The 27,926-nt window shown below is 55.1% G+C and overlaps 1 protein-coding gene across 2 annotated transcripts in view; it reads left to right on the top strand.

Moving 5' to 3' along the window:
- CSNK1G2 (casein kinase 1 gamma 2) overlaps positions 1–27,926 on the top strand; it is a 42,704-nt gene that overhangs the window by 9,712 nt on the left and 5,066 nt on the right. For both annotated transcript variants that reach the window (XM_064734043.1, XM_064734044.1), the window contains exons 2-8: positions 18,524–19,020; positions 25,117–25,157; positions 25,680–25,749; positions 26,063–26,211; positions 27,008–27,242; positions 27,420–27,505; positions 27,839–27,923. In XM_064734043.1, the coding sequence (XP_064590113.1) occupies positions 18,834–19,020; positions 25,117–25,157; positions 25,680–25,749; positions 26,063–26,211; positions 27,008–27,242; positions 27,420–27,505; positions 27,839–27,923 (853 nt within the window). In that variant the 5' untranslated portion in view covers positions 18,524–18,833. The remainder of the gene's footprint in view (positions 1–18,523; positions 19,021–25,116; positions 25,158–25,679; positions 25,750–26,062; positions 26,212–27,007; positions 27,243–27,419; positions 27,506–27,838; positions 27,924–27,926) is intronic.

The following is a 27,926-nucleotide window of genomic DNA, read 5'->3' on the forward strand; positions in this document are numbered from 1 at the left end:
TGATGTGGAGCTTGGTGCAAACCAGACCAAACCCTTAATCCACAAAGCTGTCCCAATGCTTAATAAAGGGCTGTGAGGCTGATCCTCTGTGTGAGGGATGGAGGAGTGAAAAGATCCTGCACAGCTTGTGGTGTGACCAGCAGTGGGATGTAGGTCTCTGGTCCTTATTTTGAAACTTATCCCAAGCTGGGGTGCTTGCTGGGCCTTAGGAATTTGTCCCAGTTAGTCTCCAGTTAGTTGTGAATCTCTGTTCTCTATGCTCTTTTTTTCTCTGAGATCACAGATGCTTCCATGCCCATCTGTGAAATAAGCAGGTCACCTCCACACCTCTGAGAGGCTGCAGGGAAAGCTGGAAAGGATTGAGCTGCTGATGGCCCTGTAGTAGAGGGGGTGGGAAGATCAACCCCTCATGGATCACTCCCTGCTTCCCTCAAGGTGCTGCTGGCTCCTGCAGGGAAGCTGATGGATGCTGTCATGGCACAGAGCATCCCTCTGCCCCAGTTAATCTGCAGGAAACATTAATTGCATGGTGTTAATCTTTCCTCTTCATGGTCTGTGCTGTGGGTCCTGCCTGTGGCCCTGGAGTGCTGTCCCTGCTGGGGAGGAGAGCTGGGAGCCAGAGCAGCAGCAAATCAGCTCCTGCTCCTCTGCAGCAGGGAATCTGACAATTCTTTGGGGAGAGGTTCCCCAGTTTGCCCCACTGGATGCTTACCCTCTCCTCTTGTCCCCCCAGATCTATATGGTCATTTGAGGGGAAATGTGTGGGGCTTGGAGCAGCCTTGGGAAGAAAGCAGAGGGAAAAATGTGGGACAGCTCAGCTTGGCAGAGCTGCAGCTTTGCCACCCAGAAATGGAAACAGCCTTTGTCACCAGTGGGAATGACATCCCTTCCACCCACCCTGCTCTGGGATCTCCAGGACAAGGGACCTGCTCTGGCTGAGCTGGTGGTGCTCCCCCTTTCTGTGTGACCTCAGGAGAGGTGGGAAGCTGTGATTAACTGTAGTTTGGTGATTGAAGGGATAACTGATCCAGGCACCCCTTTTTTTCCCTGCCTTGCTTTGCAAAAGGCCACCCCAGATCTGCCAGTGCAGCTGCTTCCTAACCTGGTTCTGTCAAGAGGATATGGGTTAAGGGAAAAAAAAAAAATCCTACAATTAAAAGTGTTTCTGCCAACCCAGATCCTGCTGACAGAAAAGGGGTTGGGAGTGCTACACATGACAGGAGGCCAGGCAGATCTGTGCAGAGTGACAGTCCCCAGATGGCTGAGGAGCAGGGAACCCTGCTGGCACACACAGCTCAGGCCTTTGGCAGCCAGGCTGGAATTGTTCTCAATCCGCTGAGTTGGGCTCTTTGTGGGTCTGTTCCCCCCTTTAAACTGGAGCTGGGGTGTGCATGGCTCATTAAAAACAGCTTCCAGAATACTCAACTCGCCCCTTGCCCCCATTCCTTGTGGGATGAGTATCCCACATCTTGGAGGTGGGAGGTGGAACTGTGGTTTTCATTCCTCCAGCGCTGCGTGTTGTCTCTGCCTCTTCCTCCCCTGTCCCAGGCAGGGCTGGGAGGGAGCCCTGCTTGAGGTGCTGGGCAAATCTGTGTCACAGCTCTTGCCCATGGGAGTGATCACAGAATCCCAGAATCAGTTAGGCTGGAAAAGACCCCAAAAATGGAGTCCAACCTGATCATTGTCACTCAGCCCAGAGCACTGAGTCTGTCCAGTCTTTCCTTAAACACCTTCAAGAGTGGTAACTTCACCATCTCCCTGACACCCCCTTGCAATGTTTAACAACCCTTTTTAAGAAGAAATTCCTGCTGATATCCAGCCTGTGTTGATGAAGGTGACAGCTTCTCTGGTTTCTTAAAGCTGTCTGGTTTCTCAAAGCCACCCAGGTGAGCTTTGGCTCTCCTGGCAGGAGCTGGTTGCTTTGTCACAGAATTCCCAGCCCCTCACTGGAGCTGATGGGTGGCACCTTCTTCTGGTTGAGCTTTTGGGTGCTCCCAGTGCCTCCCTGGCTCTGCACTTGGTTCTCTGGGTGGCACAGAACAGCTCACCCTCCCAAGCTGTTGGATTGGGTGTCCCTCCTTTCCTACAGCTCTGTGGTGACAGCCCTGGAGTGGCAGAGGTGGGTGGTGTCCATCTTACCCTGGCAGGAGGGCAGCCACTCCTCAGGGGTGGCACAGGTCAGGAGGAGGAGGAGGAGGGAATTGCTGGCTGCAGGCATCTGCTCCATCCACCTCCTGGAAATGTGAACCAGGAAACAAATCTGAAACCAATCTGGCAATCTCCAGGTCAGGCCTCTGACCCACTCCTGGGCTGTGCCCTGTGCCAGGTTACTGCCCTGTGCCAGGTCACTGCCCTGCCTGGAGAACACACCTGTGGTCAGGGCCACCATCCCTGCAGGTGACCTCAGAGGGCACAGCAGCCTTTGGGGACTTTGGGGATTTTCTGCCTCTTCTGCCACTGCTTTCTGTGTGACATGTGGCAGTGTTGTGCCTCAGTTCCCTCTTCTGTAATGACACTTTCTTGGTGACCTACTCTGAGGCAGCTGCTGCGAGGAGCAGAGTGAGAGCAGGGGGAGCATTGGTCTGGAAAGGCCCTGGAGCCTGTGACAGGGACATTGGGAAGATAAGATGGCTGATGCTGCTGCTTGGATTGTTTCCCAGCCTGCTGGGAGAGAAGGATGTGTGTGTCCAACCCCAGGAGCCATATGGTGTGGATGCCAACACAGGAGAGCAAATGGGATCTCTTCTGGGGTGTCCCACCTTGTGTGTCATGTAAAGAATTTGCAGTGGCAGCATCCACCCCTGACATCATCGGCTCTCCCTGGTGGCCTGGACTCTCCAGGAACAGAGGGGGTTTTCTCATGCATGGCTGCTTGGAAAGCTGTGGTTCAGATAAGGCAAGGCAGCAGCTGGGGCATGGGGATGTCCTGCCCTCCAGAGATGGTGCTTTCCAGAAGAGTGAACGTCACCTGTGTCCCTGGCACAGAAATTGTGAGGCTGGTGCAATGTGCTGATGGGATCCCTCAGATTCCTTGTTGGGATTCCCCTCCTGCCTGTGCCCTGCACACGAGGATGCCGTGCAGACAGAGTGGAGGGAGTGGTTTTGCTCATTCTGTGCTCATTAGAGGCTGCAGGGAAGGGAAATGAAACCACTTCTAGCTCTGCTAAATTCTGATCTCCCTCTCCGTGGAAGTTGGGAGCGAGCTGGGATACCCTGGGCTGTTCTGTGGTGTTCAGATTTGTGCTGTGGGGAGCCTGTGGTGTGAGTCAGGGCAGCAGTCTGTTCCCTTCTCCTGCTCCTGAGCTTATTTAGGAGCTGCTCCAAAGGCTGTGGGGGGAGCAAGTCCTGAGTGTGTCACTGTGGTGTCCCACTCTGTGAGGAGAATGCCAGGCTTGCCTGTGCTGGTTTTCAGTCAAGTTCCTCTGTGGGCAGGAAATCTCCTCCAGGTGCATGAAAGGTTTTCAGACCCAGCTTGGGCTTGGAGGAGGAAGAGAAGGGAAGGGAGACATAGGCATCCAGAAATTTGCTTTTGTTATGGGAGAGGTGTTGGGAAATGTCTCTTTTCCTTTGGAGAACAAATGTTGATCCCATCACCCTGCCTTCCACTGATCCCTCACAGTGCCAGAAGGAACATAGGGATTTGAGGGATCTCTGAGGACATCCTTGAATGGCTCATGTTCTTCCTCTGCTCTTGCACATCTCCCAGCAGTTGACAGCACTTGGATGTCCCTGTGTCCTCTCTGCTGCAGCTCCTGGCCCGTGGGATGCCAGAGCGGTTCCTGCTCTGGAAGCAGAGCTGTCCCACGAGGAGCTCTCCCACAATGTGTGGGGGGACATCCCACCCCTCCATGTGCTCAGACCCTGTGACTCACACCAGAACAGCTCTGGGGGCTCCTCTGGAGGCTCATCCTGCTGTGACAGGGTTGGATTATCCCGTGGGCAGTGTCCCCATCCAGAGATGGGGTGGCTCCCAGGGGAGAGGGGGTGGCTGGGAACAGCAGTGCTTCTCCATGGGACAGAGATCCCCTCCCCTCATGGTGTTGGGGCTGCAGGGGATCCCCTTCTCGCTGTCTGAGAGCTGCTCTCAGCTTCCCCATGTGTGGGTATTGATAAAGGAGCTGATAAAGCTGTGTCAGCAGGGAGCTGTTGTGTCACACACTGCCTGCACTGATGGCTCAGGGTCCAGGGCTGCCTGCCACAGGTGGGGACTCACTCTGTAGCTTGTGGCAAGGGTGACAGTGGCACTGCAGCCCCTCTGGGGCATTCTCTCCTGTGACAATGCCTGCTGTCGTGTCCTGCCTCAGTTTCTGCCTTCAGGGGTCTGTAGTTGCATAAAGGAGGAAGCTTTTGCTGTGGGGCCTTCTCAGGGGGTTGCAGTGCCGAGTGTGGACTCTGCTCTGCTTTCAGTGCGTGGAGAGAAGCAAAGGCAGCATACACAGCATTGTGTGTGTGATGAGGCTTTGTGATGGGATTTGTGGTGGTGTTTGGGCTGTCCCAGGGCAGGGAGGGCAGGATGCCTTCCCATCCCCCTGCTTTGGTGGGAAGAACTCATTTCATGCACTGGGATTCAGAGATCTCTGCTTGTTTGCTGTTTCAACCATCTGACTTGGCACTACTGTTTAAATACAAGTGTGTGCTCTCGTGTATTACTGAAAACTCAGTGGAGGGAGGGAAGAGCCTGAAGTTTAGCAACAAGCAGTGCAGAGTGGCCTGGATAGCAGGCTGGGAAATGAGCTCATCCCAGTGTGTTGGGAAGTGGATGTCCCTCCTGCCCTGGTGAGGTGTGTCAGCAGTGCCGGCTCTGTGCTGTTCTCTCTGTGCCCACCGGCCCCAGGAGGTGCTGAAGCAGGTGGGCTCAGGATCAGCTCTTGGATGGACACATTGTGGCCTCCCAGCTGCTGCTGTTCCCCTCTCTGCTTTGCTGGGCCATTCAGAGCCAGAGGCATTTCCTCTGATGTTTCCTGCCTGTGTTTGTACCTGCTGTTCCTCTGGGCGTGCTGTCAAATCCTCCTGCAGCAGGTTGTCCCCAGGCCTTGTCCTTCAGCTGGCCATGCTGGAGCTCTGTGGAGCCAGGGCAGCTCTCAGGAAAGGTGCAGCACCCCTCTGGCTGCAGTGGAGGTGGGGAGGGAGCTTTCCCCTGTTCTCCCTGGGAGCTGATGGCTCTTCTTGCACATCCATTCCCGGGCGTGCTGCCGGAAGTGCATTAAGATCCCTTATCGAGGGAAAGGCAGCACTTCATCTTGTTTTGGCTTTCAGGCTGTGGGAGTATTCAGGGACAGGGCTGGGGAAGCAGTGTGGAGATGGTCTTAACCTTATTTCAGGCTACAGCAGCGCAGGAGGAGGTGTTCCAGCCTCAGATGGAAATGGAAGCTGTTGCTCCCAGCTGCTGGGTGAAAATTATCTATTTGTCTAGAAGGCTGTTTTTTCCCACTGCCTGGTGACTGTGAAGCAGGCTGCAAGCTCTGGGGAGGAGGTGGAAGAAGAACTTGCCTGCTCAGAAACCTGAATGCAGAGCTTTCTTGCCTGGTTCTTGTGGCCCAGCACAGTGACTCTTATGGCCAGACTGGTGATGTGATGGTGATGAATTTGTGTGTTTGTGACACATGTAGGATCATCCCTTTCACAGAAAGGCTTTGCAGGGGAGTCTTAGAGCTGCCACCTGAATCCGAAGCTAAATCTGCTCTAGAAGCTTCTGTGGAGCAGGGGATGGAGAGGGCTCAGCCATGCCTGTTCCAGCTGTGCTCAGGCAGCTCCCATTCCTCATCAGCCAGCTGCCCTTGGGCTGCATCCCCATGGTCCTGCAGGGCAGGCAGGCACTTGGATCTGTCCTTATTCAACCTCCCAGGGAAGGAAAAGGGAACCTTTTATGAGCTGTCAAGACTTTGGGTATTTTTCCCACAGCATCCAGGGGCAGAGGTTGAGGTACAGGGTAGGGCTGCCTGCCCTGAAGGTGCTGTGGGCTCTGCAGTCTGTGCTCAGCAGCTCTCCTTGGGCTACTCTGCTTCCCAGGGTGAGCACACACAGTGATTTGGAATACAGATTTTGTACACTTACTTGCAGGCAAAGCCTCTTTTGCAGAGAGTTACCAGGCATGAAAGCAAAGCTCAGGTTTTGCAGGAGGTGAGCACTGGGGACCTGCCCTTTCCCAGTGTGTCAGATCTGCCTGGGTTGTTCTGCTCCAAAACTTCTCAGATTTGGTGTTGGTGGAGCAGCTGAATCTTGGGCTTTATGCTCTGGGCATGAGTGGATTAAAAGCAATGTTGGATCTTGACTAGAAAGGAAATCTTTGCTGGCTCCTTCCCAAGATGAGCATGCTGGTGATAATGAGTCTGTGCAAGAACGGGGCAGGATGGGACTGGTTGGAAATGTAAAGGTAAATGTATGGATGGGGGAGCAGGAGAAGCAGAAACCCTGGGACTGGTAAAGACCTTTCTGCTGGCCAGCTGCTGTGGACTTTTGGAAGGCAGCTGGTTCCTCTCTGCAGCTGGGTTTTCCAGCAGCAGCAGCATGGATTTAATTAGGATCCAGTGTCTCCCTGGAACATGCAGCGTTGGGGGTGCATTGTTTCATTTACATGGAAAACCCCGTGGCAGAGCTGCCAGACCTGGCTGAGGGCTGGGACCACGGGGCTGAGTCAGGGGCTGTGTGAGGAATGCCTGAAAATGCCTGAGTGGGTCCGGCTGTGTGAGAAATGCCTGAAAATGCCTGAGTGGGTCCGGCTGTGTGAGAAATGCCTGAAAATGCCTGAGTGGGTCCGGCTGTGTGAGAAATGCCTGAAAATGCCTGAGTGGGTCCAGCTGTGTGAGAAATGCCTGAAAATGCCTGAGTGGATCTAGGTCCTGCCATGGCGAGCGGGGGCTGAGACCACGGGGCTGAGTGAGTCAGGGGCTGTGTGAGAAATCCCTGAAAATGCCTGAGTGGGTCTAACTCCTGACATGGTGAGTGAGGGGCTGAGACCCCTGGGCTGAGTGAGTCAGGGGCTGTGTGAGGAATACCTGAGTGGCCAATGCATCCCAAGATGGGCATGGCCTGAGCTGCTGCCGTGGTGAGTGGTGGGCTGAGGGCTGAGACCACTGGGCTGAGTGAGTCAAGGGCTGTGTGAGGAATGCCTGAAAATATCTGAGTGGGTCCAGCTCCTGCTGTGGTGAGTGAGGGAGTTGAGGGCTGAGACCACTGGGCTGAGTCAGGGGCTGTGTGAGGAATTCCTGAGTGGGTCCAGCTCCTGCCATGGTGAGCAGGGGGCTGAGACCACTGGGGTGAGTCAGGGGCTGTGTGAGGAATGCCTGAAAATGCCTGAGTTTGTCCAGCTCCTGCCATGGTGAGTGAGGGGCTGAGACCACTGAAGTGAATCAGGGGCTGTGTGAGGAATTCCTGAGTGTGTCCAGCTCCTGCCGTGGCGAGCAGGGGGCTGAGGGCTGAGACCACTGGGCTGACTCAGGGGCTGTGTGAGAAATGCCTGAAAATGCCCAAGTGGGTCTAACTCCTGTCATGGTGAGTGAGGGGCTGAGGGCTGAGACCCCTGGACTGAATCAGGGGCTGTGTCAGGAATACCTGAAAATATCTGAGTGGATCCAGCTCCTGCTGTGGTGAGTGGGGGGCTGAGGGCTGAGACCATGGGGCTGAATCAAAGGCAGTGTGAGGAATTCCTGAAAATGTCTTGAGTGGGTCCAGCTCCTGCCATGGTGAGTGAGGGGCTGAGGGCTGAGACTCCTGAACTGAGTCAGGGGCTGTGTGAGGAATTCCTGAGTGTGTCCAGCTCCTGCCATGGTGAGTGAGGGGCTGAGGGCTGAGACCCCTGGATGAGTCAGGGGCTGTGTGAGGAATTCCTGAGTGTGTCCAGCTCCTTATGTGGTGAGCAGGGGGCTGAGGGCTGAGACCCCTGGATGAGTCAGGGGCTGTGTGAGGAATTCCTGAGTGTGTCCAGCTCCTGCCATGGCAAACAGAGGCTCCAGAGCAGCGTCACATCCTGGCCGGGGTGGCTGCGCGTGTCCCACGGAAACGCCGGAGCAGAGGGGAAGGGATGGAGCACTGGGAGCTGGACTCTGCTCTCCTTTTAAGGTCTCCAGGCAGGGACTCAGCTTTGTCCATAGTGAACTTCCTTTCTTCCGGTGCTACAAACTCTGGCTTAGTAAAACCGAAACCAATCTGACATCCTAACTGGCCTTTTCTGCGCTGGACTGGTGAGAGATTCTGCAGAATTGCTGCATGGGCAGGAAGCAATTTGTTGTTCAGAAGGAGGTTTCCTGCTCTGGTTACCTGCCTGCTCCTCTTACGGTAAGAGCACAGCAAGTTGCAGTTCCCCAGACAGAAATTGTCCCCTGTGAGCAGGGACAGCAGAGTGCTGCTGGCATGATGGAGCTGCATCATTTGCTCACCTTGACATCCTCCAGCTCCATGCCACAACTTTTCCTGGCCCAGCAGCCCCAGGATGGCTGATACAGGTCATGGAGAAGGGCTGGTGATGGTGACATCCCAGAGGCATCATGGCAGGGCTGGGTGGGAAGGTGGGAACCAGGTACCAATTGTTCCCTGACTCCCTCCTGCAGCCAGGGTTTGCACTCCCACCACCCACAGCTCCTCCTGTTTCCATGCAGTGAATCCCACATGGGGAATGCATCCCAAAATGGACATGGCCAACAATGGGAAAGGGCTGCCCCTGGCTTTGCTGGGCACAGTCACTTTAGGAAAAGTGACTTTACAGCCCCCCTTTTGTAGTGTCTGTAAAGTCAACCAAAAAGCTGCTTCCTTTCAAGCCATTTCTTGTAGAGCTTCAGTGTGTTTTCTGGTTATGAATTCTGCAGCTGGAAGTTGAAATTTGTGCCTGATGAACCCAAAAAGGTGAATCGATGCTCTTGGGCACTTGGTTCGTGGATAGGTTTGTCTGACTTGGGCTGGGTTTGTTATTTCCAGACCAGTTTTCAGATCTGGTCTTATTTTAGCATGTGTGTATTTACTGTTATTATTTTTCCTAGAGAAGTATTTTCAGCTTTTTGCTTGGTTCCTATGCTGCTGCTGAAATTTCCAATGTGGCATTTCCAGCTCCTTGGTGGAGCACAGTTTAATATTTTCCATCCAGGTGTAGCTGCTTTGGATGAGGATCCAAGGAAAAGGGTGAAATTGTGCATTGGGCTGGGAGTGAATTGGCAGCTCATGAGAGTGGAGATGCTTCAGGAGGATTTTTTTGTGGCTGCTGAGAGATTTAGGAGTGTCTTTACTCTGTGGGTTGGTTTCAAAGACATGAAGATCTGGATTGTTCTGAATTTGGATGTTGAGGATCTGAGTTCTGCATTTGGACTGTCCATGGCACATTGATTTCTTTCTGCTCATATGTGCAGGGTGCAAATATTCAAACAGTCCCAGTGCTGTTGGCTGAAGAGGAGCCTGGTTCCTCCTCAGATATTTTTGGGTGCAAAATGACTCCTGCTGAGCTGCTGCTGGAAAGCTGACACTGTGCACACACACTGCTGCCAGGCAGGGATTCTCCTCATCCCCCCTGGGCTGTGCTGAGAGTTTGGGGTGAAATTCTCCAGCTGCTGCTCCAGGGGTGTTGTGGCACAGGGCTGGTGCAGCCCCTCTGTGCTCATCTCCAGAGGAGGAAATTTTTGGGTTAAGATCTCACCAATTTAGGGAAATCACACCAGCTCTTGAGTGGTGCCTTGTGGTTCTGTTGGAAACTGAAAACTGGTGGTCTGCCCTCATCTTTTACTTCCTTTTTGATTCTGTTGTATTTGGAGAACAAGTTTGAGTTTTGCTTTCACTCCCTTGCACAGGGGACACTCCAGGTCTGTGGGCACTCCCAGCTCATGGGCTGCAGGAGCTTGGGCTGGAGCTTGAGGAACAGCTGAGATTTTGCTTTTAAGGCAGCCTGGTGGGTTTGTGTATCACCTGGTGTCCTTTAGAGATCTCTGTGAAACCACACACAAATCATGACTGGTGTGTTGTGAGAATCTGGGAAGCAGGACCCCCTTCAGCAGAAGCATTTCCCTGCTGCCTTCTTGAAACTCTGCTCTCTTCATTGTTAGCTCCCTCACAGAGGGAATGGTGTGGCACAAACATTAAAAAAAAATACTGGAAATTCATAGCAATCTGTTAAAAAGCCATATTTGGGTTCAGAGGCTGGGAGAAAATAACTTTGAAACAATTTGGAGCTTGATTTGTTGTAGATTTAGAGCTGACCAGAGTTCACAGTGTGGTAAAAATCTCCTGGGGAAGGGAATAGCCAGTAACAAGAGAACATTTCTAATTTAGAGAAAAGTTTAATAGACATGAGAGCTGGAATAGGAAACCAGAAAGAAAATCTGTCATCTTCATGGCACAGCTTAACTCTAGGGAAAAAACCAAATGCTTTATTTTTTTTTTTTATTTTATTTTTCCTGGTGGTTTTGTGCCTTGGATGTTTTCATGGATGTGGCTGAGAGCCAGGGATGGATATCTGGGTGAAACCCTGAGGTGCTGGGAGCAGGGCACCACCTGCATGTGGTAACTTCTGGCAGGCTCAGCACGTTCCTGCCTCGTTTGCTGCAGTCCCTTTTGTTTGTTCTGTGTTATGGTGTGGCTGGAGGTGATGGTGTGTCTGATTGTTTGCTCTGAGAGTGGATTTATGATTTATGGTTTTAATTCTGGTGCTGGGAGCGTTGTTGGCTGTGTCCATCCCTGGTGCCATGCAAGGGGAGGGCCAGATCCTGCCCATGGGGCACTGGCTGGGCTGGGGGTGCCCAGGGTGCCCTGTGCCCACTCTGGGAGCTGGGTGTGATCCTCTCTCCTCACTGGAAAGAGCTGGGAAGCCAGGAAGGGAGGAGAGGTTTGGAACAAGGATGCTGGGATCATGTTGGATTAAAAGCTTTGCTGCCACAGTTCAGGGTTTTTGTGGGTTCGTTGTTTCTGTTGGAGTTTTTTTTTTTTTTTTGCCTCTGAGCACTAGAAGAAATTCTGGTAGAAACATTAGCCTCAGCTTTATTCCTGTCTTCTTTTCAAGAAAGAACTTGGATAAAAAAAAGCATTATTTGGACATACTGCCCATGCAGATTTCTTAATTGTAAATATTGGGGCACCAGAGTGAAGCCATGCTGGGTTTTTTTGCTGTCAGTGCTGGTGCAGTGGCCGTGGTGACAGAGCTGTGGCTGCCTTGTCATCAGTGACTCAGCCTGGTGGCCCTGCATGGATGAGCTGGGGTCTGTGTTTGGGGGCTGAGGGACACAGCAGGGGCAGGGGGGTGGGCTGGGGGCTGCCCTGTGGGGATCCAAACAGGGGATTTGTGACCATTGGGTATTGCCCAGCCTGTGTGCAGGCAGCAGCTGCACAGCTGGGCTGGGTGGGGTTCACAGGATGGTGGAGCAGTTCCTTCAGGTGGGCTGGGTGGGATTCACAGGGTGCTGTTCCTGCCTGGTGAAGTACTGGAATTAAATACTGCAACAGTGGAGCAGTTCCTTCAGCTGGACTGGGTGGGATTCACAGGATGCTGTTCCTTCAGGTGGGCTGGGTGGGATTCACAGGATGCTGTTCCTTCAGGTGGGCTGGGTGGGTTTTGCAGGATGCTGTTCTGGTGGAGCAGTTCCTTCAGGTGGGCTGGGTGGGTGTCACAGGATGCTGTTCCTGCCTGGTGGAGCAGTTCTTCCCTCCCGGCCCTTGTCCCTGCAGATGCCTTGAAGCAGGCAGGGTGGGCTTGCTGAGCTCTCAGCACCATTCAGAAGCTGAAAAGCAGCCAGGTTTTCATCTCTCCAGGGATCTCAGCTGGAGGAGGTGGATGCAGGGAAGTTATCCCAGTGTAACAGGCAGGATGTGAAGGGCCAGGGGCTCAGTGCACACCCAGATCACCGCAGAAGGGGTGGCAGAGCCAGGAGCTCTGGAGTCCCTGAGCTGAGCTCTGAGGCTCCCCCAGCTCTCAGAGCAGCCCCACGTGCTGCCAGGGCTCCCCCATGGCCCTGCATCAGCACTTCAGTGACAAACTATTGAACAGGAGCTTCCTGTTGTGCTGACACCAACACAACCTACAAAGGAGCAGGAGGAGTAAACAGAGCTGTGCTGGCTCCTGCCTCGCTGGAGGCTGGAAAAAGGGTTGGAGAGCAGGAGGAGGCTTCTGAACCCAACCTGTGGTCTGTGTTCTGATGTTCTTGTGGCTGCACTTGGCAGAAACAGCTGGGAGAGTGGCTGCTTCCAGGGCTGCTTGGTTTTTAAGGGAATTCCTGGGATGGATAAAGGCCCTTTCACCCCTTGCCCTGCTGCTCCAGCTCCTCCACAGGTGCTGTCCCCAGAGTGGTGCAGCCCATCCTCCATCCAGCTCTCATTGCTCTGATGTGAGATGTTCACATCCAGAGCTCCCATCTCCACCAGGTTCCTGGAGTTCCTCAGAGCAGTGAAACTCCTGTTTTCTGAGGGATCCAGAGGAGTGCAGGATGTCCATCCTGTCAGGATGGAGGGTGGGCACAGCTCTCAGAGCTCTGATGTGAGATGTTCACATCCAGAACTCCCATCTCCACCAGGTTCCTGGAGTTCCTCAGTCAGAGCAGTGAAACTCCTGTTTTCTGAGGGATCCAGAGGAAATGGGGCCAGAACTTCCTTTGCCATAAGGAATGTTCTGCTGTCCTGCTAGGTTTGCTTGAATCTCCCATGACTGGAGCTGTCGCTGGTGGAGCTCCCAGGTGGAGCAAGCTCCAGGGGCTGCACAGCCCCTCTGCCTCTCAAACCCATGGAGGAAACTTCCCTGTGGGATCAGGATGAGTTTTCTCCAAACAGCACATCCATGGAGCTGAGTTCCAGCCTGCTCAGCTGCTGTGCCCAGCTTGGAGGAGAGGTGCATGTCCAAGGGTGGAGGAAGCTCAGGAGATGTCTCCGGAGCCTGTTGGGTGCTCACTTGGTGGAGAACTGGCTGGGTGGTCACACTCTAAGTGGAGAGCAGTGACCAGTAGTGTCCTCAGGGGTTGGTACTGGGACCAGTGCTGTTTTACCTCCCTGCTGGTGCCATGGACAGTGGCCCTGAGGTTTGCTGGTGGCACAGAGCTGTGTGGAGCTGGAGGGAAGGGATGGGGCATCCACAGGGACCTGGAGAGGTGGGATTGTGCCAAACTCATGCAGTTCAACAAGGCCAAGTGCAAGGTCCTGCCATGGCTGGGATAATCCCAAACACAAACACAGACTGGATGGAGATCAGTCCTGGAGAGAGGGATTTGGGAACTTTGATGGATCAGAACCTTGATGTGACCCAACCCTTGGCTCCTGTGGGACACCTGCTGAGGCTTTCCATGTCCCCCTGTTCTGGGACACCTTTGGGACACTGTGTGGCACAGTTTTCCCTGCTCCATCATGAGCAGGGCTGGCTGCAGCTCTGCAGGCTGGAACTTGTGTTTAACAACAAACTCTTGCAGACATCATTTGGGACCATTTGTAGCTCACTCTTCAAGATGTTTTAAGTTTTTGCTTTGTTTTAAGACTTTTGATCTTCCTCTAAGCTCAGCCTCTTAACGTTTAGAATTTATTGGGATTTGGTTTCAGCTGTGTAAGGCCACTGGTTGCTTTTTGGTCTGGATTTTTGCACTGGGAGCCAGCTGATGGGTCATCCTTTGGGACATTAGGGTATTTGTGCTTATTTTTAGCCTTTAATTGGCAGTGATCTGTACTTGGAGCTGCAGAGTGTCAAGGGCTTTTCTCTTTGTGCTCTCAAGAAGCTTTCCTTTCTCTTTCATCTGGATGCAGCTGTGTTTCCCTTCTGCTCACAGAGTGCAGAGAACATGGGGAAAGCAGCTCCAAGAACCATCCCAAAGGCTGCTGGGGCTCAGGGACACCTGAACCCTGTTCCAAGCAGCACCATGGACCTGTCCCTGACCTTCCCCAGCCACTTGCTGCTATTTTTTTCCCTCTTCTTCCTCTCTTTTGTGTTGCCCCGTTTAGCTGTAACCTCTTTGGGCAGGAACACGGTGTGTGTGTTCATATAAAGGGCTGAGAACAATGTGCCCCAGATGGTTTGTACAAGTGCCTTCTCAGCAGCCACAGGGTTTCATTCTACAGGGAAAATATTCTTAAAAATACAACTCTTCAGCATCTTATACTTGCAAATGTGGGCAGGAACTTCCCGAGCCTTGATATTTTGGTCCAAGTCACAGAGACAAGGGGTAGCACTAGAACTGCAGCTTTTCTTTTTTTAAGGGAAAAAAACAACTCCCCCCAACCCCAATTCCCCTTTTCTCACCTTTGCATCTGCAGGGAAAAACTTGTAAATGTGACTGGAGCAGCTCTGACCTGCTTAAAACCAGATGGCAAAGAAAAAGGACCCAATGTTTCAACAAAAGCACTGTGAACTCCCTCTTTGGGAAGCAGGCTGTGTGGGCTTGCCCCATTTTTATGGCACTTCCAGTGCTTCTGAGGTTCTGTTTTGGGGTGCTGAGGCACTTGCCTGCAGTTTGTTTCCCTTGCAGGATCCCTGGCACTGCAGACACCACAGGGCACTGCTTATTTGCTTTAAGACCACAGCTTGCTTTGGAATGTCTTCTGCCAAATTTCAGGACAATTCATTTTTTTTTTCTTTATTTATCCCACTCCCTCCCAAAGAGAGAAACAAGTTTTCTTAGTCTCATCTTGCATCAGATTTGATTCCAGGCCAACAAATCCAGCCTAGAAGGTGCTTTCCTGAGGCTGCTTGCCTTGCTGTGACCTTTTGGGAGAGGATTCCTGTGCAAAATGGAACATTGTGAAATCACTTTTATACAGGGAATCTGCCCCCATGCTGCTGCTGCCTGGGGAGGATGGGTCAGGTCTGGGTCCCTGTTTTCTGTCCAAAGGCTGCTGTGTTTTAACAAACACAGGGGTTTTTTTGCCCTGGAGCAGTGGGAGTCCTGGGATTTTACCAAAAGTTTCTGTTTCTAATTAGGTTGTTCTCAATTTTAAAGGCCAGTGATCCTTTTATGGCACGGGGTGGAAAACCTGAGCAGTCACTGACACTGCACAGAGGTGGGTCCTGCTTTTGTCCTGAGGTCCAGGGAGCCACTGTGTCTCCTCAGCACTCCTGGGATGAGAAAATCAATTCCCCCCAGCCCTTGGCTCATCCATGGGGGAGGCTGCTGGGCAGAGTGTGAGGGAGCATCACTGCCCTGACTCACATGGATTTGGTTTAGGGACTTCCTGCTGCTCTGCTTGGGAAAGGGGGAATTGCAGCATGGCAGTCCCAGCACGGGGGGCTGGGCTGTGGCCTCTGGGTGTGAATCTGGCCCAGCTGCCTGAAATTGGAGTTTGGGGCTGGGCCCCTCCAGGAGAGCTCCCGAGGCTCCACAGGCAGGACCAGAGCTGTGCTGAGCTGCTCCTTGAGTTTGTCTGGGCTGGGAAAGGGCAGCACAGCCTCCCTTGTGCTCACAGGAAACAGGATTGAATTTTTCCCTTCTGCCTCACTTCATTGTCTGAAATTCCCTTGCAGAGCTGGCCCATAACTCTTCAAAGAAAATAATCCCAAGCGCCGGGGCTGGAGCTCCCTGAGCTCTGGCTGGCGGCCGCCTGACTCTGTGCAAACAGTCTGGGCCTGGGATCCCCTGGGACTGAGCATAAAGCTCTGATTGAGAAGGAAAACAGGTTATGGAGCTGCAGCAGGGCTGTGCATCACCAGCTGCTCCCCTTGTGGCTGGGAAAGCAGCTCCCTGAATGCCAAGGTGTGAGCGGCCTGCTCTGGGAGGCTGTGAGGGAACAGCTCTGGTGTCCTGGGGAGGTGGGACAGGCATGAGGAGGTGGGACAGGCATGAGGAGGTGGCACAGGCGTGAGGAGGTGGCACAGGCATGGGGAGGTGGGACAGGCATGGGGAGGTGTGGGACAGGCATGAGGAGGTGTGGGACAGGCATGAGGAGGTGTGACAGGCGTGAGGAGGTGGGACAGGTATGAGGGGTGGCACAGGCATGGGGAGGTGGGACAGGCATGGGGAGGTGGCACAGGCGTGAGGAGGTGTGGGACAGGTATGAGGAGGTGGGACAGGCATGGGGAGTGGGACAGGCATGAGGAGGTGGGACAGGCATGAGGGGTGGGACAGGCATGAGGAGGTGTGGGACAGGCATGAGGGGTGGGACAGGCATGGGGAGGGGGGACAGGCATGGGGAGGTGGGACAGGCGTGGGGAGGTGGGACAGGCATGAGGAGGTGGGACAGGCATGAGGGGTGGGACAGGCATGGGGAGGTGGGACAGGCATGGGGAGGTGGGACAGGCATGGGGAGGTGGGACAGGCATGAGGAGGTGGCACAGGCGTGAGGGGTGGGACAGGCATGGGGAGGTGGGACAGGCGTGGGGAGGTGTGGGACAGGCATGGGGAGTGCGACAGGCATGAGGAGGTGTGGGACAGGCATGAGGAGGTGGCACAGGCGTGGGGAGGTGGGACAGGCATGAGGAGGTGGGACAGGCATGAGGAGGTGGGACAGGCATGAGGGGTAGGACAGGCATGAGGAGGTCGCCAGGGCAGCCCCAAGTGCTGAACCCGGAGCGGAAACCATCGGGGCAGTGAAGAATGAGCAGGATGTCACGTGTGGGCCCAGCGTGCTCGGGGCTGGGGCAGAACAAAGCTGAGGGAAGCCCTGCTCCTGCCGCTCCCAGCGCGCTTCCTGCTGGCACGGACGCGCTCTGGGGGAAGGGAGCAGCAGGGCAGCAGCCAGCACGGGGCTGCCCAGCTCTGGGAGGCATGGAGGGCTCCCCGTGCCTCAGTTTCCCTCGTGCAGCAGGATGGTGTCCAGTTGTTGGTGTGTTGTGGCCTCAGACAGCCAGGCTGCTGTGCCCTAGGGATGCTCCAGGGGTGTTGGATGGGGGCAGGAGGTCCAGGCAGGTCCCACAAGTGGCAGCCCAGCACTCTGCACCTTGGAGCAGCTCTGGTCCCTCCTGGGGAGCAGTGGCAGTGTGCCCGGGTGCTGTGGAAGTGAGGATTTGGTGTCAGCCCCCCTCAGGGGCTGTCCTGCCCCTGGACCCTTACACAGCCAGCCCTTCCCCCTGCTGAGCTCTGCCTTTGGTGTCTTTTTCCCTGGGCTGTTCTTAGAGATCCCACATTTCCCTCTGTGTACCATTGAGCATGAGAAGCTTTTTCTTTACTTTTTTTTTTGTTATTAATAGCTATTGAGAGCCAATAAAAAGTTTTACGGGGTTTGGCCAAGCCTCAGAGCTCACAGTGTGTTCATTTCCTGGAGCTGGAGGGGGGGTTTGCTTGGATAAACCACAGGGTCAGCAGGAATCTGTGGTGGCCCTGGGAGCTTTCAGTGGTGTCACAGGGGCTGGAGAGGAGCAGAGAGAGGTGGGGAAGGGGACAGGGTGAAGGATGGCAAGGGTCAAGCTGGGAGCAAAACCAGAGCAAGGGAGAAATGGAGGTGTGGGTCTCTCATGTGTCCTCCCAGTGTGTGCCTGGATGATGTTTGACCCCTCTGTCCATGCTGAGTTTCCTGTCTGTCCTTCCTGCCTCCCACACGGGCACCCCTGTGAGGAGGAGCCCAGGCTGGGAGGGAGAGCACAGTTCCCTCCTGGGCACCTGGTTCCTCAAGCACAGAGCAGATCCATGGTTCTTTTCATCCCAGTCTTGTGTCCAGGAGGACTCAAGGCTTTGGTTGGCCTTGATGTTGGGCTTGCACAGGGATGTGTGTGGAGCCGGTGCCATGGAATCATGGAATAGTTTGGGTTGGGGGGACCTTTAAAGGTCACCTCATCCAGCCACGAGCAGGGCTGTGCACACAAGAAGGAGCTCCCTGGTTTGGGGGGCTGAGATGATTCCTGCCTGTGGAGGGGAACCCAGATAACCCCACCAGCAGCTTGGGGGCTTTCCAGCGGCCTCATGGGAGCACACAGGCAGCAAGGTGCTGCACCCTGAGCAAACAAGCTGCCATGAGCATCATTTGCTCTGGCCAGGGTCACAGCCAAGGGGCCTCGCTCCCAGCTTTGCAATGAAAATCAAGGTTGGTTGATAAGAGCAGAGGAGGAGGCCGTGGGATGTGAGCAGGTTCCTGTTTGCCAAGTGGGTGTTTCCCCAGCCCAGGTGGGCTGTGGTGGGTGCCCTGAGCGTGGCTGTTCCCCAGGAACCATGTCCTGGGCAGGGCTGCTGGCACAGGATCCTGGCCCCTGCCCCTGGATCCACAGGGACCCTCCCAGCCAGGTGAAATCAGTTTCACTCCATGGGCAGCCCCACAATGCTGGGTTCACTGTGCCCTCTGCTCCTGGGGGCTCTCAGAGTCCCTGGCTGGTGCCTCTCAATGCTTCCAGAAGCTGCTCTTGGAAAGCAGCCCTTCCCCATGGGGACAGTTCTGTCCCCACATCACTCCTGGCTGGCTCCAGCATGGAGCCATTCATCAACCATTTCACCTCCAAGCTTTTTAAAATTCATTTGTTTATTTAAACCAACACCTCAGGCATGGGGCTCTCTGGAACCTGATGTTTCTCCCAGCTTCTCCCACCCCTCAGCTGCAGCACTGTCACTGCTGTAGGAATTACCTGACTGCAGGGAAGGTGCTGGAGGGACTCTGAGGAACCCAGAGCCCTCTGTTGCCCTCTGCCTTCTCATCCTGATTTTGTGCCTCTCTCTTTGCACAGCTGGGACGCCGAGGAGCTGCGCTGGGAGGACCCTGTGTGCAGGATGTTCTCTCCACCAAAGACCTCCCTGTGAGCGGCGATGATGCCAGTCCTGGCAGGACCTTGGGAAGCACTGACATTGCAGTAGCCCAGCAGCCCTGGACGGCCTCTTGCCCCTGGTTCTCCAGCCCCCACCCTCCCAGCGCTCCCCGGGATGCTGTATTAAGCAAGAGGAACCCTGCTTGTGTCCTCCTCACCCTTCCATTTTCGGCAGCTCTGGGATTTGTATGGCAGCAGCGTAACCGTGGAGAGGCCGGGGTATCACAAACTTATGGATTTTGATAAGAGAGGAGGGAAAGGGGAGCTGGAGGAAGGTAAAAGAATGTCCAAGACAGGTGGAGGAAGGAGTGGTCATGGAGGCCGGGGTGCTGGAACCAACTCGGGAGTCTTAATGGTGGGTCCCAACTTCCGTGTCGGCAAGAAGATTGGATGCGGCAATTTCGGGGAGCTCCGTCTAGGTGAGAAGGGTCATGTCTGTCCTCACTGTACCCACTCCTGCCAGGACTGCCCTGGCATCCTCCTCCTGCACCAGCCTGTGGCCATGGGCACAGTGGTGCTGACTGGGCACACAGAGTGGAAGCATTGCCCCTGTCCTGTTCCTCTTCCTCCATTTGTGTTTGATCTGCCAAGGCCCATCCCAGCCCAAAGGACTCATTGCAGAGGTGTTTCCCATCTCCCCCCGTGCCTGTTGCTCTCTGGGTCTGTCAGGGAGAGCACTACAGGCTGGATCTGTCTGTTGTAAGCAGTGGTGGCCACGGAGATCTGGGTGTCCCCCAAATCCAGGAACACTGAGTGGGGAAGGATTCAGGAGATGCCACTGTGGGCTCACCAAATCTCACCCCACTTGTGCTCTGAGTGTGCCTCAGGACAGGGGATGGAGCATGGGGGTCTCAGGGATGCTCACTCTGCTGGGACAAACACCTAAGGAGAAAAATCTGTGTTTTATCCTGGATAAATTCTTCAGTTGTTGAAACTGGTTATGTGAGAGACTCTCCTGAAATTCTGTGCAGGTCAGAGAAAGGGAGGAATAAAACCCAAGCATCTTCCATTTTGAACCAAGTTTATCAGGAAACTCCTCAAGCAAACTCCTGTTTGGAGGGTGGGGAGGTTGCTCCTCTCCCAGGACTGGGAATGTCCCTGGAGACTTTCAGCAAGCTGTTAACCCTTTGCTTGGCATCAGGCAGGGCCAGGCACCTCTGTGCCAGCAGCACAGTCTGGATGTCTCCAGGAATGTGTGGGTGGAGTCCCTGCCAGCTTGGTGTGAGTGCTTTGGGAAGGGGTTTGTGCTCTGAGGAGAGGGAGGAGAGGCAGTCCCCAGAGCCTGGCACAGCCACAGCCTTGTTGCTCTGTGATATTTTAAGCAGCACCTTCTGAAACCAAGCTCTGAACTAAACCTGCTCTGAGCTAAACCTGCCCTGACCGTGGGCCTGGGGAGGAGCTGTGGCAGCCCTGGCTGGGGTGAGGTCAGTGCCCCCTCCCTGTGTGGGGAGTTAATGCCAGCTCTGCCCTGTGTGACAGACTGCCTGGTGCCAGGCTCGCCCGTCCCCTCCCCGCACTTCCCCGCTGTGTAATTGCAGAGCTGGGGAAACGCTCTGCTGAAATCCAGCCCAGCAGTTCCCCTGCTCAGCTGTCTGTCCTGCTGTCATGAGGAGCTCTGAGCCTTCCTCCAGACCCAGGGCTTGTGGAAGGAGAGGTGCTGGGGGGTTTTGCTGCACCAGCTGCTCCTTTCAGTTCCCTGGGTGGACCTGCCAGTGCCTCCCAGAGAGCCCTGAGCTGTGCAGGCTCCACCTGTGTCCCTGCACCTCCTTTTCCTTGCTTGCCACTGAGCATTCTGCAGTGGGTCTGTGTTTCTGGGTGAGCTGGATCCTGGCAGCAGGCTGGGGCTGTGTTGCTTTGCTGTGCTCGGTGCTGAGGGGTCACTGTGACCCCCCTGCCTTTTCCTCCCCCTCATTTTCAGTGAGGGGACACGAGTGTGACATGGATCTGAGCAATGTCTGTCAGACTGGCAGGGAGGTTGCTGCAGGGACCTGGGAGCAGTTGGGCTCAGTTTGCTCCTGGCTGCAGGGACAAGCAGCCAGCTCTCGCTCCAGGGCTCCACAGTGGTCGATTGTCACAGTGAGAGTTTGTCCTTGCCACCAGCAAGAGAAGCTTCCAGTCCCTCCACGTGGCTTTTCAGCTCTGTCACAGCCTGCAGGGCCTGGCCATAACATGCCAGAGGCCTGAGCACGGGATCTCATCACCACAGCTATGTGGCTTCTCTCCTAAAATCACAGCTCTCTTCCTTAGGTGTGCCTCCAGACTGCATCAGGGCTCAGGAATGCTTTCAGGATTTAGGGATTCCTCCAGCTGCACATGAATGGCAAGGGAGCAGAGGGCTCCTGCTGTGAAGTGGTGGCATGAGCAGGGATGTTCCCCAGCGCTTGCTGGGCACTCAGCTTTCCCTGGGAATAGAGAATTCAGTCCTCAAGGCTTTAGAGGCCAAACTGCAGCTCAGTATTTAAAAGCTCCCAGACCTTCTTTGGCCTTCTTGCTCTCATAACAAAGGCCATGAGATCTTGAAAAAATGTACCTGGAGGTGATCTTCCATCTCCCAGTGGTGGGGAGGGAGGAAGGGGACATTGTCATCCCCAAAAAGGGACCACTTTGCCCTATTTCTGCACCCCACCAAGGGGCACGTGGTGATCTGTCCTGAGGGTGCTTCAGCTCAGCTGCCCCAGGTAGAGACAGATGTCCACCCATGTAGGAGGTGTCCAAAGTCAAGTGATCTGTTTAAAGATAAAATCTAAACAAACAATTGGCATCAGGCATTTGTGGCAAGCCAGAAGGGGAATGACGTGGGCAGGAGTTGTGGCTGCCAGGGCTGTGCATTTGGATCCTGCTTCTCCCTGTCCCTGCTGGCCTTGGCATCCTGGGCAATGCAGGGACCTGGTGCCAGTCCCAGTCTGGCCCAGGCACAGCCAAATTCCCATCCTGGTGACCAAACACACCCAAATTCCCATCTCAGTGCCCAGGCACAGCCAAATTCCCATCTCAGTGCCCAGGCACAGCCAAATTCCCATCCTGGTGCCCTGGCACAGCCAAATTCCCATCTCAGTGCCCAGGCACAGCCAAATCCCCATCCTGGTGCCCAGACACAGCCAAATTCCCATCTCAGTGCCCAAACACAGCCAAATTCCCATCTCAGTGCCCAGACACAGCCAAATTCCCATCCTGGTGCCCTGGTACAGCCAAATTCCCATCTTGGTGCCCTGGTACAGCCAAATTCCCATCTCGGTGCCCAGGCACAGCCAAATTCCCATCCTGGTGCCCTGGTACAGCCAAATTCCCATCTCAGTGCCCTAGAACAGCCAAATTCCCATCTAGTACCCATAACAAGCAATTCATTATCAACGAGCCAAATCCCCATCCTGGTGCCCAGGACAGCCAAATCCCATCCTGGTGCCCAGGCACAGCCAAATTCCCCATCTGGTGCCCTGGTACAGCCAAATTCCCATCTCAGTGCCCAGACACAAACAAATCCCCATCCTGGTGCCCAAGCACAGCCGCAAAGGTGCCCACCATGGGCACAGTGCTGTGCCAGGGGCAAGGGGCAGCCTCAGTGCTCACTTTTCCCCTCACAGCAAGGGGCTAGAAGTGTCCAGAGATGGAAACAGAGCTGGGGAAGGGTCTGGAGCACCAGGAGAGGCTGAGGGAGCTGGGCAGGGGCTCAGCCTGGAGCCAAGGAGGCTCAGGGGGCCCTTGTGGCTCTGCACAGCTCCTGACAGGAGGGGACAGCCCAGGGAACAGGGACAGGAGGGAGGGAACGGCCTCAGGCTGGCCAGGGGAGTTTAGGTTGGAATTAGTAGGAAAATTCCTTCACTCACTGAAAGGTTTGTGAAGCACTGGAACAGACTACCCAGGGTAGGAGCGGAGTCACCACCCACAAAGTGTTCAAAGAAGTGTGAAAGTGGCACCTGGGGTCATGGGCTGATGTGAACATGGTGGTGCTGCTGGCTGATGGTCAGTGGTGATCTGAAAGGACTTTTCCCACCTGAATGCTGCTGTGATCCCGTGGGTCTGAGCTGCTGGGATGGGAGCCAGAGCTGAGCCCGCTCCTCCTGACGTGCAGGGGCAGGTGCTGGGCTCTGCTGCCAAATGCTGGGCAGGGGCAGCACAGAGAGCCAGGTCCTGCTCTAAGCACAGCCTGGCTGCCTGCTCCTGCCCTCAGCCTGTTCTGATCCCTCTCTGATCCTGCCAGATGGGGTTGGAGGCACCGAGCCGGGCAAAGGCCCCTGCAGTGCAAATATTTGCTTCCTGCCACCCATCTCACCACTTTTCTCTTTTATTTCCTTTCACAAGCACCTTTTGTGCTGCAAGTCCTGCCTGCTGCAGTCCTCCCAGGCACTCCCTGGGCTCTGGCACATTTTGGGTGTCAGAGTTGTTCCCTTGGGAGCACTGGGGCAGAGGGGATGGCTCCAGGAGCTGGAGTGGGGAATTCCCTGGCATGGAAGGAATCCTTCCTCCTTGCTCTTTTGCTTTACTCTTGGTTTATTAATCTCATGACAGTTCCCAGTCCCCAGTTCTGCTATTTGCACCTTTTTTAATTCAGAAAGGGGAAGCAGAGGGTGGTGATTTGACCATTCCATACCCTCTCTGCTCACATCTTGTCCATCAGCTGTGTCCAAGCCCCCCAAGGAAGGGCTGAACCAGGGGAGTACCAAATGATTTGGACTCATTTTTGAGCTGGGAGAATGCTGCCAGCTCCAGAGCCTTGTTGCTGGTAGCTTTCTGTGTGGTGGGGACAGGACAGATGCCACTGCTGGGGATTCTCCTGCCTCCATCCCTGCTGAGTCCCTTTTGCAGTGTGCCTCTGGCACTTTTCCTGCCATGTTACATTTGTCCCCCTTCAAATCCTGCCTGACCTCAGGGAAAATCCAGCTGTGAGTTCTCTGATCCCACGTTCTGCCCTGAAGGCAGCAGTAATTGTTTTGGACTGCACTGTAGGGCCCTGTGGAGCCATGCACAGGTCTGGGGGTGTCCCACCTGCTCCCCAGGAAGTGTCAGTGTGTGATGGGACAAACCCCTGCATCTGGCACACGCTGTGTTCACCAGACTTTCCTCCCTCTCTCCCTCCCAAATCCTTTCCTCCCTAATCTCTGTGAAGGGATTTGCTTTATGCAGAAGCAGCAGCAGACAGAGTGGCTTGGCAGAGGTCCCCAGGGATGGCAGAGGGTCAGGGGGGCAGCAGGATTGAGCCCCTCCTTGGCTGCAGAGCCCATCCCTGGGAGGAGCTGCTCCATTAATATCTCCCATTCATCCCTCTCCTGTAATCCTGGCACTCAGCAGCTGCCTCTGATGTCACCCAGCCGGGATTTATGGCTGCTTCAGGTGGAGAGCGGCCCTGGGAGCAGATGAAATCTTAGGCCAGGAGGAGCTTGTTCCCTGAGCAAATTGCTTGGAGAAAATCCGAGGAGACAGATGCAGCTCTATCAGATCCCCACACGGCAGCCTTGGGGATCCCTGCTGCCCTTAACCCCCTCCTGCCCAGGCTGCAGGCACAGGGAGCACTCAGAGCTGTTCCTGCACCTTTAATCTTGGCCTTTATGGGCTGGGACAGAGATTGTGCTGCTGCTTCCCAGCTGTGTCCCCTTTTCCTGGTTTTGGGGAATGTGGAGGTGCCCTGAGCTCAACCTTGCTGTGGTTATGGTGTGCAAGGTGCTGTGCAGGTGTGGAGCCCTCTGGGGGTGCTGTACAGGGTGCTGGGTGCCACAGCTGCTCCTTCACTCCTCTGGGTTCTTCCTGCAGCCTTCAGCTCCTTGTACACTCTGAGCCATGCCATGGGTCTGCTCCTTCACTCCCCTGTGCCCTCCCTGCAGCCTTCAGCTCCTGTACACTCTGAGCCATGCCATGGTTCTGCTCCTGCCTGTCCTTGGTTCTTCCTGCAGCCTTCAGCTCCTTATATCCTGGGCTGTGCCATGGGTCTGCTCCTGGCCTCCCCTGTGCCCTTGGGTGGGCAGGAGCATCCCCAGGGCTGAGGTTCATTCACACACACGTACACACAAGTCTGTGCCATTCCCAGAGTGACCCCAGCCCTGGGGGACAGATTCCCACCTGCCTGTGGTGCCCTCAGAGCTCTGCCAGCTGTGCCAATGCTCCTGGGTGTCCCTCCTCCCTGCCACCCTTTGCAGGGTCCCCCTGGCCGTAACTCAGTGTCCCCCAGCTCTGGCCATCCCTCCATAGCCCTGTCCCCCTGTGGGGCTGGAGAAACACCAAGTCTCAGCCTTGTCCCCTCCCTGCTGCTGCCCCCTCCCACCAGCCTTGGCTCCAGCCCCAGGAGCCTCCCCATCGCAGAGGAATCCACACTCCCCACCTGGGGATAATTAGCAGGCATGTTGCAACTCCCCACAGTGGATTCTGCTGCTCCCCGTGCCTTGAGGCTCCTTCAGGTGTTGTGGGAGCTGCAGAACCTGTTCAGAATGTTTGTGAGCCCAGGAGCCCTCAGGGACAGCGGTGGATGTGTGGTGGGGGTGATGCAGGATCTGCTTTTCATCTCCTTTTTGTGTCTCTCCCCGCAGGGAAGAATCTCTACACAAATGAATACGTAGCTATCAAATTGGTGAGTGGCTGTCAAAGCAGGGAGTTCCTCCGTGGTGGGGTGGGGGATGTTCCAGCCATTGGGAAGGAGCTTCTCCCCTTTCTCCCATGGTGCTGGGCTGGGATGTGGTGGCTGGGTGGCTGTGGGAGAGCTCTGTTCCTGCTCAGCATTGAGGGCAGTCTGGGAGCACACATCCCTGCAGGTGGGGTTATCCAGGGCTGGGCAGGGAAGAGCTGAGTCTTGCCTCTCCCTGCCCTCAGCGTGGCCTGTGCTGTGCTCAGCCAGTGCCAGCAGCACAGAGGGTGGCCCCACTGGTACCTGATCCCATTAATGTTTTCCCTCTCTGGATGAGATGATCTGCCTCCCACATGGGCTGATTTTCTCTCATCATCCCCTGAGGCTTCATCTCCATTTTATACCACTTACTCCCAACCCCAAAAGCTCTCAGTCCAGCTCCTGCCAGCATGTGAAAGATGTGTCTGACACCCAGACCCCCTGAACATCCTGCTTCCTACATAACTGTTCTCCTTTCTCTCCTCCAAGGAACCCATAAAATCCCGGGCCCCCCAGCTGCACCTGGAGTATCGGTTCTACAAACAGCTCGGCAATGCAGGTACGGGCTGGGCTGGCCTGGGGGGCTGCTGGGAGAGAGGCTTTCCCTAAATGTGACTCTGCAACTTCACCCCCAGCTGGAGCTCCTGCCCATCTGCTCCACAGGGTTTCACACAGATGCCTTGTCTCATCTTTGATCTCTTTGGATTTAGTTATTTCCCCCCACCACCCCCTCAGCAGAGTCAGGGATGCAGATGGAGCTGCTCTGAGCAGAGCCAGGCTGGCAGTGCAGGGACATCCCCCCCTGCAGTGGCATGGCTGTGACAGCCTGGCCCTGCTGCAGCCCTGCACAGCCCCTGCTCCGTCTCTTGCAGAAGGAATTCCTCAGGTTTACTACTTTGGCCCCTGTGGGAAGTACAACGCCATGGTGTTGGAGCTGCTCGGACCCAGCCTGGAAGATCTCTTTGATCTGTGTGATCGAACCTTCACGCTCAAAACTGTGCTGATGATTGCCATCCAGCTGGTGAGTGCAGCCCTGCCCTGCTCCCCTGCAGCCCTGCCCTGCTCCCCTGCAGCCCTGCACGGCTGCCCTGGGGAGCAGGGGGTGTGTGGGCACCGTGGGCAGGCAGCACGGGCATCCCATGGGGAATAAGGGGAAGATGCTGGCACAACCCAACCTGGCTCACCTGGTCCCTGCTGAGGGAGAGCTCTCCACCCTTCTCAGCCCCTCTCTGAGCCTTGACAAGCCTCTCAGTGTGCCCAGAGCATCTCAGTGTAGGCCTGTGACCGTGTTCACAGGGGTCTGAGAATGAGGGAAGAGATGAGGATCTGACTCCATGTTTCAGAAGGCTGATTTATTATTTTATGATATATATTATATTAAACCTCTACTAAAAAAATAGAAGAAATGATTTTATCAGAAGGCTAGCTAAGAATAGCAAAAGAAGGAATGAATAACAAAGGTTGTGTCTCAGACAGAAAGTCTCAGCCAGCTGACTGTGATTGGCCATTAATTAGAAACAACTCTATGAAACCAATTACAGATCCACCTGTTGCATTCCACAGCAGCAGATAACCATTGTTTATATTTTGTTTTTGAGGCTTTTCAGGAGGAAAAATCCTAAGGAAAGGATTTTTCATAAAAGATGTCTGTGCCATGTGCCCAGGGTGCAGCTGGCCAGGGGCTGTGTCCCATGGTGGGAAGGAGCTGATGTGCCCATCCTTGGCTGAGGGGAGCAGGGGAGAGGTGCCCAGGGCAGGGGTGTGCAGGACACAGGGTGGGGGCTCTGCCCTGGCACTGACACCTCCTTGTGCCCCAGATCACACGGATGGAGTACGTGCACACCAAAAGCCTGATCTACAGAGATGTGAAGCCAGAGAACTTCCTGGTGGGGCGGCCGGGCAGCAAGCGGCAGCACACCATCCACATCATCGATTTTGGCCTGGCCAAAGAGTACATCGACCCCGAGACCAAAAAACACATCCCCTACCGAGAGCACAAGAGCCTGACAGGGACAGCACGTTACATGAGCATCAACACCCACCTGGGGAAAGGTGTGTGGCACAGGCAGCCCTGCCTCCTGCGGAAGGGAGGGACTGCAGGGCAGGGGTGCCAGGGGTGGGGATGGGCACAAGCTGCCTCTCCTGCTCTGCAGGGTGCTGCAGGATCTGGGGGCTGGACAGGGACAGTGGCTGTAGTGGGAACTGACCCTTGTCTCTTTCTCCATGCAGAACAAAGCCGCAGGGACGACCTGGAAGCATTAGGGCACATGTTTATGTACTTCCTCCGTGGGAGCCTTCCTTGGCAAGGCCTCAAGGTAACTGCCAGCTCCTGCTGCCCCTGGGCATGGCTTCCTGTGGGTGTGGCTGTGCCCTGGCATGGGGAGGGGGAAGGTTTGGCCCCTGGGGTGTTGGAGGGTTGGCACCCTGCCAGCTCTGAGCTCCATGCCAGGCCCTTGCAGTGCTGTGCAGGTCTCCCTGTGTCCCCCCAGCTGCTCTCACAGTGGCTGTCCTGGAGACCCTGGGTTTGTCCTGCAGACCTGCCCAGGGAGGGAAGGAGTTACCTGGGAAAGGGGGCCCAAAAAATCACAGATGGTGTGACAGCCCAGGGCAGTGCTGGCCCCTGTGCTGACCCCCCTTGTCCCCACCAGGCTGACACACTAAAGGAGAGGTACCAGAAGATCGGTGACACCAAAAGAGCCACCCCAGTGGAGGTGCTCTGTGAGAACTTCCCAGGTG

This window comes from Zonotrichia leucophrys, chromosome 28, assembly GCF_028769735.1.
Source record: "Zonotrichia leucophrys gambelii isolate GWCS_2022_RI chromosome 28, RI_Zleu_2.0, whole genome shotgun sequence".
In the NCBI taxonomy this organism is placed as follows: domain Eukaryota; kingdom Metazoa; phylum Chordata; class Aves; order Passeriformes; family Passerellidae; genus Zonotrichia; species Zonotrichia leucophrys.